The sequence below is a fragment of the Myotis yumanensis genome, unplaced genomic scaffold (genome assembly GCF_028538775.1).
Source record: "Myotis yumanensis isolate MYYU_CA2020_CCGP unplaced genomic scaffold, mMyoYum1.0.hap1 SCAF_10, whole genome shotgun sequence".
Classification (NCBI taxonomy): Eukaryota; Metazoa; Chordata; class Mammalia; order Chiroptera; family Vespertilionidae; genus Myotis; species Myotis yumanensis.
The window spans coordinates 40,665,178-40,681,842 of NW_027223761.1; the positions used below are offsets into that span (position 1 = coordinate 40,665,178).

The window sequence follows — 16,665 nt, forward strand, 5'->3', positions numbered from 1 at the left end:
AGATCCAGAGGGAGAAATCCCAAGTTGCACATAAGAACTCTGGTCAAATCTCTGAACTAGATATACTGGAGATAGATGACAAGCAGCCCAATTAGGATTAATGGGACTGATCACTGATTTTAGCTCCTGAAAAATGCAGTGGAGAATTTAGAATCTGAGTTCAATCAAGTTAACATACTGAAACTCAATAAACAAACAAACAGACATATTCTTCAGAAAATGAAACAGAATCTTGAGTCTCTACACCTCTTTCACAATTTCCCTGAGGGAGTTTTAGATGCAATCTAAAATTTTTCAATATACAAAAAAGTAGAGGACATGGCCCATATTCAATAGAAAAGGCGATCAATGGAGTCCAACTCTGAAATAAGCCAGATGTTGTATTTAGTAAACAAGGACTTCATAGCAGCTATTATTTCTGGGGTGAAAGATGTAGAAGAAAATATACTTATAATCATCACCAAATTGTCAGAAATCAAATAGAAATAGTTTTTGTTTTTAATTCAAATACTAAAACTATAATCAGTCAGAAAACACATCCAGGTTTGGCTTATAAAATATTTGGAATCACAACATAAAGACTAACTAAAGTTAAAAGTAGATTAATAGAAATTATCCAATTTGAAAATTATGGACATGTCCTCAATAATCTGTAAGAAATATCAAAGTAATAACAAAGACTTAAGCCATAGCACATTAGCAAAATACAGCAATAATAAAATATAAAGGTTGCATGGAGGTGAATTTAGACCCACTAACACTGTCTACTAATGCCATGTTCATCATACATGAAGGGAGCCTGATAAGAAATGAGGCTGAAGGAGAACACAAGTGTATTCCAGCTAGTGGGCCAGATACTGAAAACAGCCCAGAGGCCACATGCAGTTAGAACTGGCCGCAGAGACTGTGGTCCAGATCAGGCTCTGATGAACAGCAAGATCAGATATAGATATTGTATCAGCCTAGATCTCATTTAATATCTACCCCTGTTTTATGACTCCAGCATGATACAAACCAGGGGTAGGATCATTTTCTATTTTCTATTCCTCTGAAGGGCACACATCCATTGCACAGGATACTAACACAGCTTATACATTTCTGTGATCAGGAGAGAAATGTTTATTATATCATGCAGGACCCTTAAATAGGTACTTTACATTGAGTGACAGTTTCATACAACAATCTTAAGAGTTGGATACAGTTTAAAAAATTACAATTTGTGTTTTATAAAAAGAAACAAAAATGTATTCATTGATACACACCATGTAAGAGAAGATATTTAATATCAAACAATCTGAACATAATTTTTTTACTCTGGGTACATATATAACATTTGGGTTTTTTTCTCAACTGTCTGATGACACTGCTGTATGCTGTGCAACAAACAAGCAAGCACTCAAATACTCCTTAGTTTTTGGTGGGTGAGGTGATTATGGATTATCCTAAGGTCATGCGTGGTTTTAGACAGGTTTTGCCATACCTCTCAAAATCAGTGATGAAGGAAAATATGGAGAAATATCAGGGCAGAGATGTTACACCAATATTGCTTTGTCTTTAAGAGGGGTTCAATGTCTGTCACTGAGAATACAGAAAAGGGTAACTGGGTAAATAAGATTCTCTTCTAACTTAATCCAGAAAGAGTTGCAAATCCCAAGAACAGGTAAATGTTCTAAAGAAGAGAGACAATAAGGAAGAGAAGGTTTGAATGTAGAGATCAGCTCAGGTGCAGGAGACAAGCCCCAGGACAAGGTTCATTATACAGAAGTAGGTGAGGGAAGGGGAATGTTCAGGAGCTCGGTGGGCACAAAGTCATGGAAGCTGGGCAGTTCCAAGGATTGAAATAAGGATAAACAGTCTGAGTAAAGTGACATTTAGAGAACTTGTAGATGAGTGACCCATGGTTTGTGACATTAAAAAATGAGACAGTGCTTGCTTCATAATCTAGGAAAATGCCAACTCGGCAGGGAGGAACAGCCATGGAAAGGGTCAAGACCTTGGGATCAGAGGTGGAAGAGTCCTCAAAGGCATTGTACTCACATTCATTCTGTAACCTTACAACCCAGTAGCCATTTTCAGGTCTGAATCTGGAGTAAGCATTTGGATAATTTGTGCCTCGTCTAACACCAAATTTTTTATTACAGGAACGTTTTCTACAGTATACCCCCAGGATCCAGGCAGTCTTCTTGGACACATCTATTTCCCAGTAGTGTTTCCCTGATGAGAAATATTGGGAGCCTAAGACACCATAATTATAATACTTTATAGGCCAAATTGGCACAGATGCCAACTGTCTGTGATCCTCTGAAAGGTTGAGATTCAAATTTAAGTTGAATGGGTTAAACGTCATGTCCACTGCAGAGAAAAAGAAAAAGATGATTAGCTACAGATACAGGTGTTAGTTTATCTGATGACTTGGAGAGGGAACTTGGAAGCTGACTAGGAAGAATTTGTATTGATGATTGGACAAGTAGGGTAAAGCTCTGGAGTAATCCTAATATATAAAAACCCTGGGTCGTAATGACCAGTAATGACCCAGGCTCGACCAACCGGAAGTCAGTCCTGCAGTCTGCTGCAGGCATGGTGCCCCAGTACTGACTGCTGAGGGGGCTGTGAATCAGGGACAGAGAGAGGCCTGAAGAGAGAAGCAGGGACTGATCCATTGCGTATGTGGCAGCTTATGATCAACACTTGCCTCCATTTCTCTCCAGGCCTCCACCAGGGCTGCTGATCAGCCCTGCCTTTTTGATCAGGCCCCATTCATAGGCTCGGAGACGCTGACTGGCATAGAAACTGACCAATCAGAACCAAATCTGGATGAAGTCTGAGGAACCAATGGCTGCTTAGGAGGCGGAGCTTTTGACACTGACTGGCATAGAAACTGACCAATCAGAACCAAATTGGCCAGCAGAGGAGGGCAGTTGGGGGCAAGATCAGGCCTGCAGGGGAGGGCAGTTGGGGGCAAGATCAGGTTGGTCAAGTAGGGCCATTGGGATGAGATCAGGCTGTCAGGGGAGGGCAGTTGGGGGCAAGATCAGGCAGGCAGAGGCAGTTAAAGGTGATCAGGCAGGCAGGCAGGTGAGCGGTTAGGAGCCAGTGGTCCCAGATTGTGAGAGTGATTGAGCCTAAACTGGCAGTCGGACATCCCACAAGGGATACCCCATTGGAGAGGGTGCAGGCTAGGCTGAGGGAACCCCCACCTCTGTGCATGAATTTCATGCACCAGACCACTAGTGTATTATACATACATATTGGGAAGTGAGGGAAACACCTAGGGCTAAGATCATCAGATCTCATTGAAACCACAAACTTCTGAAAGGGGATCAGAACACAGTGATTTGAAGACCTAGTAACTTCTTACCCCAGTAGCGCTGGACATGTGTTAGCTCTGAAAAGATAAAAGATTTAATAATGTTAATTAGAAGCAAATGATTAAACACTGATAGCTTGTCTCTAGAGTAGGGGAAGGGGAGAAGACTGTGAGGCTAAGAGAATGAACCAGAATCTAGCCATTCTCTCTTAACCACATCTCCATCAGCAACATCCCTTCTCTGAACACACTCCTTTTTATCCTCATGTGAGACTATACCAGCCCCCGACCCACACCCCAGTTTAGTCCCTGACACCATAAACATCTTACATCCACACTCCTGCCTGGCTCTCCTCACCTTTAAACATGTGCAGCATTCCACTCAGATCTGGAGCATGGAATCCATGCTTCAGTTTTTTGGAAATAGTTTTTGGCTTCTTCAGTGTCCACACCTCGCTCCTAGGGATGACAAAAAAAAAAAGGTTGATCCTACATCTTATACCTTTTTGTCCTTCTAATACCACTTTCTTCCTCTCCTTTCATGCCATTAATGCACTTGAATCTGCTTCTCTGAGAAGCCTGAGGAGGGGAGAAGGAAGTCTCCTACTTCTAGAGCCAGAAAAAAATGTGCTCATGTCTACTTTCCCGGTTACTCTCTGTTTGACCTTGGGAAGGTCTTCACCTTAAAGCAGTGGTTCTCAACCTTCTGGCCCTTTAAATACAGTTCCTCATGTTGTGACCCAAACATAAAATTATTTTCGTTGCTACTTCATAACTGTAATGTTGCTACTGTTATGAATCGTAATGTAAATATCTGATATGCAGGATGGTCTTAGGCGACCCCTGTGAAAGGGTCGTTCGACCGCCAAAGAGGTTGCAAACCCACAGGTTGAAAACCGCTGCCTTAAAGTAAGAGTTTCTTCTTCTAAAAAATATAATACATATATTATATGCCCTTGATACCTCATGGAAAGAATAGGAATTAGATGAAATAATGTATAAGAAAAGCCTTTGCTACCTCTAAAATGGTATATAATATTTGTCATTTTCCACATTATAATGAATCTCCCATAAAAGGGCCCCAGATGTGGGTTCCAGGCAGATCAGGGGTGAGGCTGCAGATCCTGACTGGGATACAGGTCTCCTTTTGGAAAGCCTTTGAGCCTGTGCCCTAGTCTAAAGCCTGAACTCCAGTGGTGTGGCCCACAAATAACATTGAGATTTCAGGTATTCTGGGAAAAGTTAAAAACACTTGGCAAAGAAAAAGTTGTCTACTGGGCAAAAATGGTTAGACTCTCATGTGTTTGTAAAGAACTTGAAGCTGCCAGATGAATTGGCGTCTTCAGACACAAAGGCTACCCTTTCCTATTTAAGCTTTTGAAGTGTGTGAATAAGAGACATTAATTATTGGCACACAGGTCAAAGCCACAAACCACAAGGCTAAGGTCTGTTTTTGGAATTCGAAAGAGAACCTTGTAGAATGGCCTGATCTCCTCTATTCCTGTTAAGCAAAGTAAATATAAAGGTGCTGCTCCATAACCTATTTTAGAGCTCAATAAGGCCCTGCATATGATAAAGACAAGCATCTATGAAATACAGGAACCAGAGCAAGGACAGAGAATGAGTTGAATATAGTAATAAGAGTCCGATAGTGAAGTCCCTTATCCCTATTATCCTTACTGGCTCCAATTGTGAATTTCAACCATTTAATTCACTACCATAGAATCTGGTTCATTCTCAATAAATATGGGACACTTAAATCCTCAGTAATTTAAAATAATACCACATCTAACTTTTCTTGCTCTGGGAGAGTTTTCATTCTGGTTGATGACCAAATAACTCTCATGACCACAAACCTTTCTTCATAAATGCACCACTCCTGGTCACCCATACGCACCATTTCATGATTCCACTCGTATCCTAGGGAGAAGAAAGAAAAGATGAGTCAAGGAGTGTAAATATTAGAGCAAGATTAATGAAAGAGAGGATAGAAAAATGATAGAAAAATAAAGTTATTTGAAAATATCAACAAAATTGACAAACCTTTAGTTAGACATTCCAAGAACAAAAAGAGAGAGGAGGAAAATTACTAAAATAAGGAATTAAAAAGGAGACATTACTATTGACTTTGTAGAAATTAAATATTATAAAGGTTAGGGACTACTGTATGCCAATAAATTAGATAACCTAGATTAAATGTACAAGTTCTTAGAAGCACAGAAGGTACCAATACTGATTCAGGGAGAAACAGAAAATCTGAATAGACCTGAAACATGTAGAGATTGGATTGGAAAATCTGATAGATCAGAAACATGTAGAGATTGGATTGAAAAATCTGAATAGAAATGAAAAAAGGAGAAATTGGAGTGGATTTCCAGCAAAGAAAAATCCAATCACAGATGGCCTTACTGGGGAATTCTACTAAAAGTTTAAATTAGAAATATTACAAATAATTCATAAATTATCCTAAAAAAATAGAAGAGGAGGGACACTTCCCAACTCACTCTATGAGACCAGTACTATTCTGATGCTAAAACCAGACAAAGACATCACATGAAATGTAAACTATAGGCCAATATCCTTTATGAATATAGAAACAAACTGTTAACAAAATAGTAGAAGATTGATTCCAGAAAAATAGAAGTTTATATATCATGGTCAAGTTTTTAAAATCTTATTCCAGAGATGCAAAATTGGTTGAATATAAAAGCAATCAATATAAAACATCATATTAATGAAACAAAATATAAAAAACACATAGCCATTTCAAAAGACAGAAAAAAAAAATCGTTTGCCAAAATCCAAGGCCTTTCATGATAAAAACAAAACAGTAATAACAATAAACTAGGAATAGAAGGGCACTTCCTCAGCCTGATAAAGGCACCTAAGACAAACCCACAGCGAGCAAACATCATACTGAATGATGAAAATGAAAAACTGAGTACTTCCCCCCCTGAGATCAAGAGCAAGATGGGATGTCTGCTGTCACTACTTGTGTTAACATGGTACTAAAGATTCCAATCGAGTCTATTAGACAAGGAAAGAAAGTAAAAAGCATCTATATTGGAAAGGAAGTAAAATTCTCTTTATTAGCAGAATGCATGATGTTATGTACAGAATACCTCTTCCAGATTTTTAAATTTTAACTCACGCAGAGGTGCTGTTGATTCCAAACTTTACATATCTAATCATTGTCTATTGTGTCTCCTCATGTATCCAGAATAATACATTCCACAACAAAGAAGAAACATCAGCAACTCAGAATATCTAAAACAAAATCTCTATTCACCAAACCATATTGTTTTCTTTCTTATGCCCTCTGGTCAAAATGGTAGTAATACACATTCAGTCCCTTTCACAAACACTGAAACATCTTACCAATCCATCATTTCCATATCCTTAACTTATTTTTGTTGTCTGCATTTCCACATCATTACCACTATGGATTGATTTGTTTTTGAACAATATGTATCAATATATAGGGTGTCCCCAAAATGTATACATATTTTGAATAATTATTAATTATTCAATGGGTTAAATCTGAAAAGAAAGAAACATCAATTGAGCTATCAGAAAAAAAAAAGTGTTTATATAATTTTGGGGGACTCCCTGTATTTGGCCTTACTCTAATGCCACCGGCCAGGTTTACAACCAAAGGAATGTTTTGTTCTCTATATTAGCAGAGACTTAAAAAAAAATGTGTCCAGAGAGATGTTACTTTAGTCACAGATGGATCTGACAGATCAAATCCTGGCCTTTTTGTGTTCCATGATTCTCTTTTCTTCCCTGTTGACTTTATTCTCAGGTGCTCTACAAGGTCAAAGGAACCTTTTAGTGTCAACACCAGGATTAGAGACCAATGGCACAGAATAGAAGGCAATTTAGACTGTGTTTTAAGAATCTCAGATTGTGTCACCCTTTTTACCTGCAGCAGCTCCATGGCTGACCATTCACTGCGACGCTCCAGATCTGAGATGAGTTCTTTTAGCAACTGGCTCTGCTGAACCAGTTCATTCTCAGCCTCAGCTAAGTCCTGCAGGGTCTTCATCTCCTCTTCCTCCAATTTCTGCAATTCTCTTTGCTCTTCACTGTCCAGGATGCTTCTAAGCTGATTAAATTCTGTGTGTATCCTTTGTTTCTCAGCCTGTATATGATTCTGCAAGGGGGAGCAAGAGAGAGAAGTAATGAGTCTCTCAGCCTGAGAGCCCCCTGTGAAAGAGATTAGGAGAGAGGAAAAAAAATTTTTTTTCAGGTAATTCTAACCAGAAAAGGAGTAGAAATAGGGTAGCAACTTTGGAGAAAGCTGTTTCTCCTTTTCAGTACAAACCAAAAAGGCCTCAGGCTCTCTTATCTAGGGCAACCCTGGAACAAATGTGAAACTGAAGTGAGGTTTAGGTGGTAGACAGCTGTCCTGGACATTCATGCCTTCCCACACTCTCACATTTGAACCTTGAATCTTGTCTTCCTTCCACTGGAGGTGTCAGGGCCTCACTGGAAAACAGGAATGGAAGACAGAATTCTTCAGTCTTCCTCACCATTAAGACTGTTTTTGCTCTCAATTCCAAATATCTATGTGTACAATTTGTAATTGTAATATATTTACTTGTAACATCTACTCTCCTGCCCTCATCCCCAACAGAGACAGGACAAGGAAGAGAACTAATCAAATGGCTTCTGGACTCATTCAATGTCAGGGAATGAAGAGAAAAGGGGCTTCCTTGTGATTAGCGTGGAAGTTCCCGCCAAGATTCCTAAGTCAGAAATTCCCCAGGAAGAGTTTCTTCCTACCTTCCAGGAAGTTCTCTCTTCTCTGATGTCAGTGCCCAACTTCTCAGCTTCCTGATGCTCCTTCCTCAGCCTGTCCAGAGCGGCCTGGAGCTTTTCCTGTGAGAGAGAGGAATCATACCAGAGTCAAGCCATGGCTTTTCTTAGCACCTAGAAAGAGAATAAATGAGGAATAAATAAGGCTGATCTCAGAAGAGACTGGCTACTGATTAGAATCTGGTGATTATAATCTACTAGAGGCCTGGTACATGAATTCGTGCACCTGTGGGGTCCTTCGACCTGGTCTGCGGGGATCAGGCCAAAACCAGCTCTCCGACATCTCCTGAGGGGGGCCATTGTGAGAGGGTGATTCTTGGGTGACATATCCTGGAATCAGGCTCCCTCCTCTCTTCTCCCAATATTATGTCACTATCTCTCTTAATTAATCCATAATGTGGATTAATTAATCCATATTATGTCACTTTCTCAAATAAATCCATAGTGGTAATGATGTGGAAATGCAGACAACCAAAATAAATTAAGGATATGAAAATGATGGATTGGTAAGATGTTTCAGTGTTTGTGAAAGGGACTGAATGTGTATTGCTATCATTTTGACAAGAGGGCATAAGAAAGAAAACAATATAGTTTGGTGAATAGAGATTCTGTTTTAGATATTCTGAACCTTGTAGAATATCTGTTTCTCTCAATCCAATCTCTACATGTTTCAGGTAAATATAAAGGTGCTGCCCCATCTGTTTCGCTTCTTTCATCCCACTTTACCCTAAGTTTGGTGGTAACTGATGACTTGTGGGCATTTAGCTACAAAATGCAATTATTTAGCAAACAAGATTTACTTAGCCTGGAATCTAATCGGCCTAGGGTAGGACCCTCTCAATGTCAGGCTCCCACCCCAGCCCTTCCGAACAGGCAGAGTCTTATGGTGGCGGGAACCTCCTTCTTCCCACCTCAGCTGCCCCTTCACCTTCTTCCCTCCCCGGAGGTTGCCCTCTGGCATTATTGTCCACCTGGAAGGAGGGAAGTCACGGCCAGTTTCCCAGCCAAGAGTGGTAGCAGGAAAATTTGCTGCCTCCACTGGAAATCCATATTAAGCGGATGGGCCAGTGAGGGCACCATATGTTGGGGCCACAGCCGGTAGGTCCTGCATGTCTCATCATTTAGCTAATCAAGTAAAGATTCTGTAAGGGCCAAACCCATGACCTCTGCAATGGCCTAGAGGCCCGATGGGGAGCCAGACCCAAAGTGGGGAGCCAATTGGCCAGAGGCCCAGTGCACAGATTCGTGCACCAGTGGGGTCCCTCGGCCTGGCCTGCAGGGATCAGGCAGGAACAGGCTCTCCGACATCCCCTGAGGGGTCCCAGATTGTGAGAGGGCAGTTCTCAAGTGACGCACCCCTGAATTGGGTTCCCTCCTCTCTGGTTCCAGGTGTGTCACTCGAGAACTGCAGCTGCCAAGTCACCACAGCTCGGCAGCTCTTGTGTTGAGCGTCTGGCTCCTGGTGGTCAGTGCATGTCATAGCTACCCGTTGGATGGTTGAACAGTCAGCTGGTCACTTAGGCTTTTATATTTATAGATGACCTGGGAGAAAATCTGAGGAGGTGAATGTTTTCTTTATTCCTGGGGGATGAAAGTCACTACCTCCTCACCAAGAGTAACCTGATTTTCTTTCTTTTTAGAGTAAATGTTGATTCTGTTATGGCCAAGGAAAGTCCTATCTTCTTATTAAAACTCTTTCCACATCCCATTCCCAATGTTCAACAGCAACCATCCTGCTGGGAGGAGCAATGAGAGCTAAACTTGTGAAAGAAATTCTCTATCCACATGACGAAGGAGAAAAGAGGAAAACCTTTCACTCTTGGCCAAAGTCTGTACTTAGGCTCATCCTTTATGCAAATGGAAGGAATATACAGTGATGTCCCTCAGGCTTGGGAAGCCAAGCATAGGGGGTAAGAGACACATGGAAGGAAAGTACAGGAGTCAGTACTAAGATGCTGTGGTGTGTAAAGAAGGATGGAAAGGTGAGATTTCCCAGCACGTACTATCTTTCACCTCATCTCCTTCCATCCTGGGCCTTACCTGGCATTCCTTGAGTACCTCCTCCATGAGGAATATCTGATGACCACAGTGCTCCCGGGACCACTCACAGAGCTGACAAATAGCCTTCCTATCCTCTTTACAAAAGAGTCGGAGTCTCTCTCCATGGCTCAAACAGAGATCTTTCTTCTGCCCTTCCTCTGGGCTTAACTTGACCTCTTTGACCCTCTCTACTATGTTGGCTAGATGCTGATTAAGCCATAGGTTTCCAAACGAGTATCTGACACCACACACAGGACAGCTGCTTTCCCCTCCTGGGCCCATCTCTGACGCCTTGTTGTCAGTGATGCAGGCTTGGCAGAAGCTGTGGCCACAGTTTAGACTCAGGGGTTCTGTCAAAAGTTCCAGGCAGATGGCACAAGTCACCTTCTCCTTCATGTTCACCAGGAATTTTAAAGCCATGGCAGCTGCTCCCCTGGTTTCTTCCTGAGGGTCTTCCTGTTTAAAGATTCCTAGATGGATGGGAAGATCGAAAGGATATGGTATAAGAATGGCACAAGTAAAAGGGATGCTAACTGTGCACACTTTAAAGATTGGCCAAGGCTGAAAAACTGAAAGACATAAAAAAAGAGAAGGGAAAAATGAATTCAGTGACTTGGGTAAGCCACCAAGGCCTCAGAGCTTTTGCTTTTCTTTCAGCCTGAAATGATCCTCCCTTGACATTTGCATGACTTCCTCATACTTCACTGAACTCCCTTTTTGCATGTCTAATTTGACTAACTTTTCTACAGCACAATCACCAAAACATCATTTGGTGTATTATTTGACATCTTTTTCTTATTACCACTATACAATATATGATATCCTTCCTTAGATATCCTACTCCTAAAGTGTAATCCACACATGGACCAGGCACTTTGTCTGGGAACACAATGCTAGAGAAATATATAAAGAACCTCATTTCTCTATAGGCGATTAGACTTTTTTTTTTTTTTTAAATCAGTGTTTTATCTTTTCTTTCCTTTAATTAGCAGTTCACTGATAGGTGAGCTTTGGGACCACAGAAATGGTCTCCAGTCTGTCCCACACAAAGCCCTCTCTTATTTATTCCCCAGCGACACTGATAGAAACAGCAAGGACCACTGTAGGGAAGTAATCTTATTACTAACAATTATTAACCAGTTACAATTACACATCACTTTGATCTATTTATTCCTCATTAAAAATCCTTAAAAAATAAGAATACTCCCTTTTTTCTGATCTGTACTTGAAATCAATCGACTTACAGAGATTATTCAATTTAGTAAGTGAATTGGAGTGAATATAATGTCCTCAGGGTCCTCTTTCAAGGTCTGGTAGGTATGATAAACACTACCACACAGAACTGCACGTTTTGGGGAAATTAAATAGGAGATCATAAAAAAATCGCCTTTGAATAAGTAAGGATTAGGCTGAAAGATAAAAGATGAGAAGGGAATATGGAATGGTAAAGAGAAAAAATATTTTAGGGAGAAGAATGCCCTATTGATGGAGGACACAAGATCTACTAATTTTAGAACACCACTGTGGCTGGTGTGCAGAGAGCTGCTAGGCCTTTTGCAATACAGGAATCTAAATGGTCTAGAAATGTGACACTTCCTAAATGATATAAAAGTGACAGTCTCCTGTTTATAAAAGACCTGTCATAGGGTGTATAAAGTACTTGCTAGATCTCTAGCGCTCACCTGAGGCAGTCATGCCAACGTGCTGTGTCTCCTATCTTATAGGCCTTTGCTAAGCTAAGTAAACCTGGCTGGTTATGTCCTGTTGTCACATGAGTAGGAATAGCAAACCAAACCTGAAAGTATAGCTGGTGGTCAATCAGAAGACATGCCACAGAGCAGTAGTGGTAGAGTTGAATTCTCTTACAGCCTGGACTAAATATGAACAAGGCACTGTAAGGTGAGGGGAGAAGACCTCAGTGGCTATGAATGTCTTGATATGTCTTCTAATGGACTGAAATTGTGTCCCTCACACAAATATGTTTGCCTGTGTGAATGTAGCCTTATTTTGCATTGAGGCTTTTGCAGATGTAATCAAGTTAAGATGAGGTCATACTGGAAGAGGGTAGGCTCTAAATCCAATGACCAGAGTTAATATAAGAAGAAGAAAGGTCACAGACACATAAGAAAGAAGGCCATGTAACAATGGTGGTGGAAGTTGGAGTAATATAGAATCAAGGCAGGGACTGTTGAGATGGCTGGAAACCACCAGAAACTAAGAGAGAGACAGGGGACAGATTCTCTTCAGAGGCTCCTGGAGAATTCAACTCTACCACTACTTTGACTTTGGACTTCTGTTGTCCTGAACTATGAAAGAATAAATCTCTGTTGTTTTAACCCATCCAATTTGTGGTAATTTGTTACAGCAGCATTAGGTTATTAATATAGTTGAAGGATTTGATAGTGAAAGATCTGAGGTATGTAACAAACTATAAATCTTTCCCTTCTCCTTGCTCTAAAAAGAAAGGATGGGGATATAATGAAAACTGTATAGAGATACCTGTAGGCCTAGGAATCTGCCCACGTCTTTAATGATTCATGAAGTGAACCTGATGATGAATAAGACTTCCATGAATGGGGGTTGATAGGAGCAATCCAGCCAATGAATGGTACAGGTACCAAAAATTGTCTAAAATCCATATACTATTAGCCCCTTTCTGTGGTGGCAATTGATTAGATCAAGCTCTGGTGACTAACAAAAACAGGGTTTACATAAAATGATAATTTCTACCCATGCTTACAACAGAAGATCTGAGCCAACCACAGGTGTGCACTTCTCTATTATCTTTTATTCTGTTCACTATCCAACCGATGCTGAAAAACACCAAGAACCTACAGAGGAGAGAGGAACAGAGCATGCTTTATCCCACGGGGTTGTGGGCCTCACATCAGAGTTTGACTACAAGGCGTTGATGTCAAAACACCTGCCATCATAATGATCACAGAAAGAGAAAAGTACAGAGAAGGCAGAGCCCCACACATGGGCGGGCAGTGACTCCACCCATGTTTAAGAGTGACCCAAGAGCTGAGCAACAGCCAGGGAGTTAGAGAAAGGAACACAAGGTGCATCTGCCTGAAGAAACTGTCAGGTCAGCGGGTTACCCTAAGTGTCAGACATCTGTATCCCACAATTGAGTATTCTCTTCACACCTGGACTTATAATAAGGCAAAATCTATGCCTCACTGCAGGTTAGATAATAAAATGAAAGTGTCTCCTTGGAAGTGAAGTGCAGGAAGGATTTCCTTTGAAGTTTTCAGACAATATCCTAGATACTTCCCTTGGTGTCCTGGGTCATGAGCTGGCAATGGGGAAAGTAGGACCTGTTTTTGGCATCCAGAGACTTGGTGAATTCAGAAACACTGCAACTGCCCCCTCCCCATTCATCTAGGCTACGAGTCTCTAATTCAGCCACCCCTTAGAGTCCAAGGCTAAATCTCCTCCACATTAATGACCCTTCTCCCCAAGAGCTCTAGCAAAGTTTTCAGCATGTCACTACAAATCCTTCACCCTAATTCAACGTTTTAAAACATTACCCCATAATCATAGTCATTCTAGTGGCATCACTTGATATCTAGTGGCATCTAGTAGCTGCTTTGACATCAGCTCCTTCTTTTTTTATTTAAATCCTCACCTGAGGATTTGTTCATTGATTGAGAGAAAGAAGGAGAGAGAGAGGGAGAGGGAGAAAGAGAGAGAGAGAGATCAGTTGCTTCCTGTATGCACCCCAAGTGGGCATCAAACCTGCAACTCAGGTATGTGTCCTGACTGGGAATAGAACCCTCGATCTTTTGTTGTACAGCACAATGCTCCAACCAACTGAGCCACACCAGCCAGGGCTAGTTACCTTCTTGTATATCGCATCAAATATTTATAATTTGTTATGATCTCTCCCTAACTAGAATGTAAGCTCTTATATGTATTTAACATATTTTGCATGTTGAATGGATATTCATTGCACTTTTTCACAGCAGCAGCCTGCTTTCATTCATATGAATTAAATTTAAAAAATAAATGAGTACATCTATTTTATCTCATGTGTTAGGCCTTGTTCTTCACCCTGGGAGACAATATCTGGGCAGAAATGGACCCTCTCTAGGGTAAGCATAGATTCCCAGGAAGGCAGTAACAGTGACTTCTGAAAAGTGAGAGTATATGATAGAATGGGCAGGTGTCAGAAAATATGTGACATGTCAATGGTGTGCAAATTATTCCCTAATGACCTTAGGATGACACATAATCGGTGTCGAAGCAAACTTTTTATTTTATTTAAATATATATATATAGCATTACAGATGTCTTCTATTCCCCTTCTCCCCCCTTAAACTTCTTAGCAAGACTATTGAAACTTTGGTCTCCTGGGCAATAGTCAACACCTATTAATGAGCTCTGAACAAAGAAAAACAGTAAACAGCAGAGGTAACAATCAACGCAAAGGTGTGTCTAAGAGCTCTAAGGCAGGTGAGGACACCAGTCAGGGTCAATGAACTACTGAAGAGCAAGCAGGTCTATTCAGGGAAGTGCAAGCAGAGCCCTGAGACTGAAGCTCAGGAGGACACAGGAGAAAAGGCGGCCTCAGAGGCAGGCAGCAGACCAATCAGTAGCCTGCTGTCTTCAGACTGGCCAGCAGCTGAGGATGTGTCAGGAAGGCCACAGACAGCCCCTCGGTGTTGCAGGAGGGGACTGAAAGAATCAGGTTCAATATTACCCCTGGCCATGTCCCCAAGACTCCATTCTATCTGATGCCCCATACTAGGAGCTTGGGCTTTCGCACATTTGTAAAACAGGGACATCTTTTCACATGGAGTGGAGTAGAAGAGACTTTCTGTTGAGAGAGAGAGAGAGAGAGAGAGAGAGAGAGAGAGAGAGAGAGATTACAGTTCTCTTCAGCAAGATAGGCAGTCAAAACTATAGAACAGGAAGAAGATGGGGATGAACTCAGCCTAGAAAAATAAGGGTCCCTCCAGGAAGCAAACAAGGCCTTCTGTCTCTTCAATACTCCTTTCTCTCAAGCTGTCCCTCTCCAGACGCTGCCCTGTGTCTGCACTCAGAGTAGGAAGCCTGCAGCTGGCTTTTCTTCCCTTCAGAGCACATCTGTGCAACCAAATACCTCACCTAACTTCACCTAGTACCTTTCTCTGCAAGTCTCCCACGCTGGGCCTGCCATAAACCTCCCCACACACCTTCAGGTCCCAGCGGAGATGTCTTGACTCCTGGTGTAAGTGGTGAGGGGCAGTTCTGGTCAGGGTTCATTCTCCAACCGGGGGCTGAGTCTGCATGAAGTAGTTCCTCCTGAGGAACTGGCTGAGAAGTGAAAGTGAAATTCTCGGGGCTGGCAGGAAAAGGAAAGGGGACGGAGCTTCTGAGCCAAATGGTGGCAGTCCTTCAGGGTGACTGCAGAGAGTAATGCTTTAACCCTGTGTTTGTAGAAGGGTGGGGTGGGGTGGGGAGGGAAGATTTGCCCCTGGGGACATTTGGCAAAGTCGGAAAGTTTTGGTTGTCATGACTACGGGGAAGGCTACTGCCATCTAGTGGGTAGAGGTCAGGGACACAGCTAACCATTCTACAAAGCACAGGACAGCTCCCACAACAAAGACTTATCCAGGTCAACCTTCTACCAAATGTACTATGTGTTCAAAATAGAAAATGATGGTCACTTTTGGATACTCACCTTAGGGTATCAAGAGTTCCTCTGGTGGATTAGTTGTGGCTGAGTTATATTCTGGGAGGCAGAAATGGCTAGAGTGAAGGATAAGCAATTCGTTGTAATCTGCAACTGGTTCCATGAGATTGTACTTGGAGCTCCAGGTAAACAAGAGATACCACAAGAAGTGGGCAAGGGTCACACCATGGAGACTCGTTTTTACGGGCAGAGGGAGAACTGAAATTATCCGGAGGATGATAACAATTTACCACTACAGGCGTAAAGTGGCAGCTTTTGTTACCAAGTAAAGGTGTTTATTCCCCTGTAGACACCAAAGACCAATCAATCACAAACAGGAGTTTGCAGCAAAGAAAGTAAAGGTTTATTTTGAAGGAAATGACACCAAACCCAGAGTCCCAGGTGAGCTATTGCCCTGAGACCTGGCTCCCTGATGGCCAGGTGATGGGTTATATAGGTGGAAAATCATTAATTATGGCAACTGAGGGAGTTGGGGTTGTGGGTTCTGCTGGCTGCTGAGGGCCAAGGTGGGGAGAAGTTGAGCACTGTATCAGGTCTTAATGTCAGCCATAGCGTCCCTCATCCTGTCTGGTGTCATGAGGGTGTGGTCGGTGGGGTGGTTCCTCTTTGCTGGGTCTGGAACTGAAACACAACTAAAGTCTAGTTTGACTGAAACTCTGTGGTCAATAGATTTGAGACTTTGTTCCAAAGATTTTTTTTTAAAAATATTTTATTGATTTTTACAGAGAGGAAGGGAGAGGGATAGAGAGCTAGAAACATCGATGAGAGAGAAACATCGATCAGCTGCCTCCTGTACACCTCCCACTGGGGATGTGCC

General features: G+C 41.8%; 1 protein-coding gene across 2 annotated transcripts; it reads right to left on the minus strand.

Moving 5' to 3' along the window:
* Positions 1-548: 548 nt before the first annotated feature.
* On the minus strand, positions 549-15,548 carry TRIM34 (tripartite motif containing 34). Of its 2 annotated transcripts, none has more exons than XM_070425450.1 (8): positions 15,349-15,548; positions 10,169-10,638; positions 8,096-8,191; positions 7,233-7,463; positions 5,205-5,227; positions 3,666-3,766; positions 3,359-3,385; positions 549-2,352 (listed from the first exon to the last, which is right to left on the minus strand). In XM_070425450.1, exons 1-8 carry the CDS (start codon positions 15,416-15,418, stop codon positions 1,787-1,789), a joined length of 1,584 nt encoding a protein of 527 aa, XP_070281551.1. In that variant the 5' UTR covers positions 15,419-15,548; the 3' UTR covers positions 549-1,786. The 2 variants fall into 2 exon arrangements, with proteins under 2 accessions (XP_070281551.1, XP_070281553.1); XM_070425452.1 differs by lacking the exon at positions 15,349-15,548 and adding an exon at positions 12,909-12,923.
* Positions 15,549-16,665: the final 1,117 nt, after the last annotated feature.

Excerpts from the sequence above, each read along its gene's own strand:
- TRIM34 (XM_070425450.1), bottom strand. The coding sequence starts at position 15,418 with ATGAACCCTGACCAGAACTGCCCCTCACCACTTACACCAGGAGTCAAG. Across the intron at positions 8,192-10,168 it reads AGGTACTCAAGGAATGCCAG|GAAAAGCTCCAGGCCGCTCT; the intron begins GTAAGGCCCAGG and ends TCTCTCTCACAG. Across the intron at positions 2,353-3,358 it reads ACATGTCCAGCGCTACTGGG|TGGACATGACGTTTAACCCA; the intron begins GTAAGAAGTTAC and ends TTTTCTCTGCAG.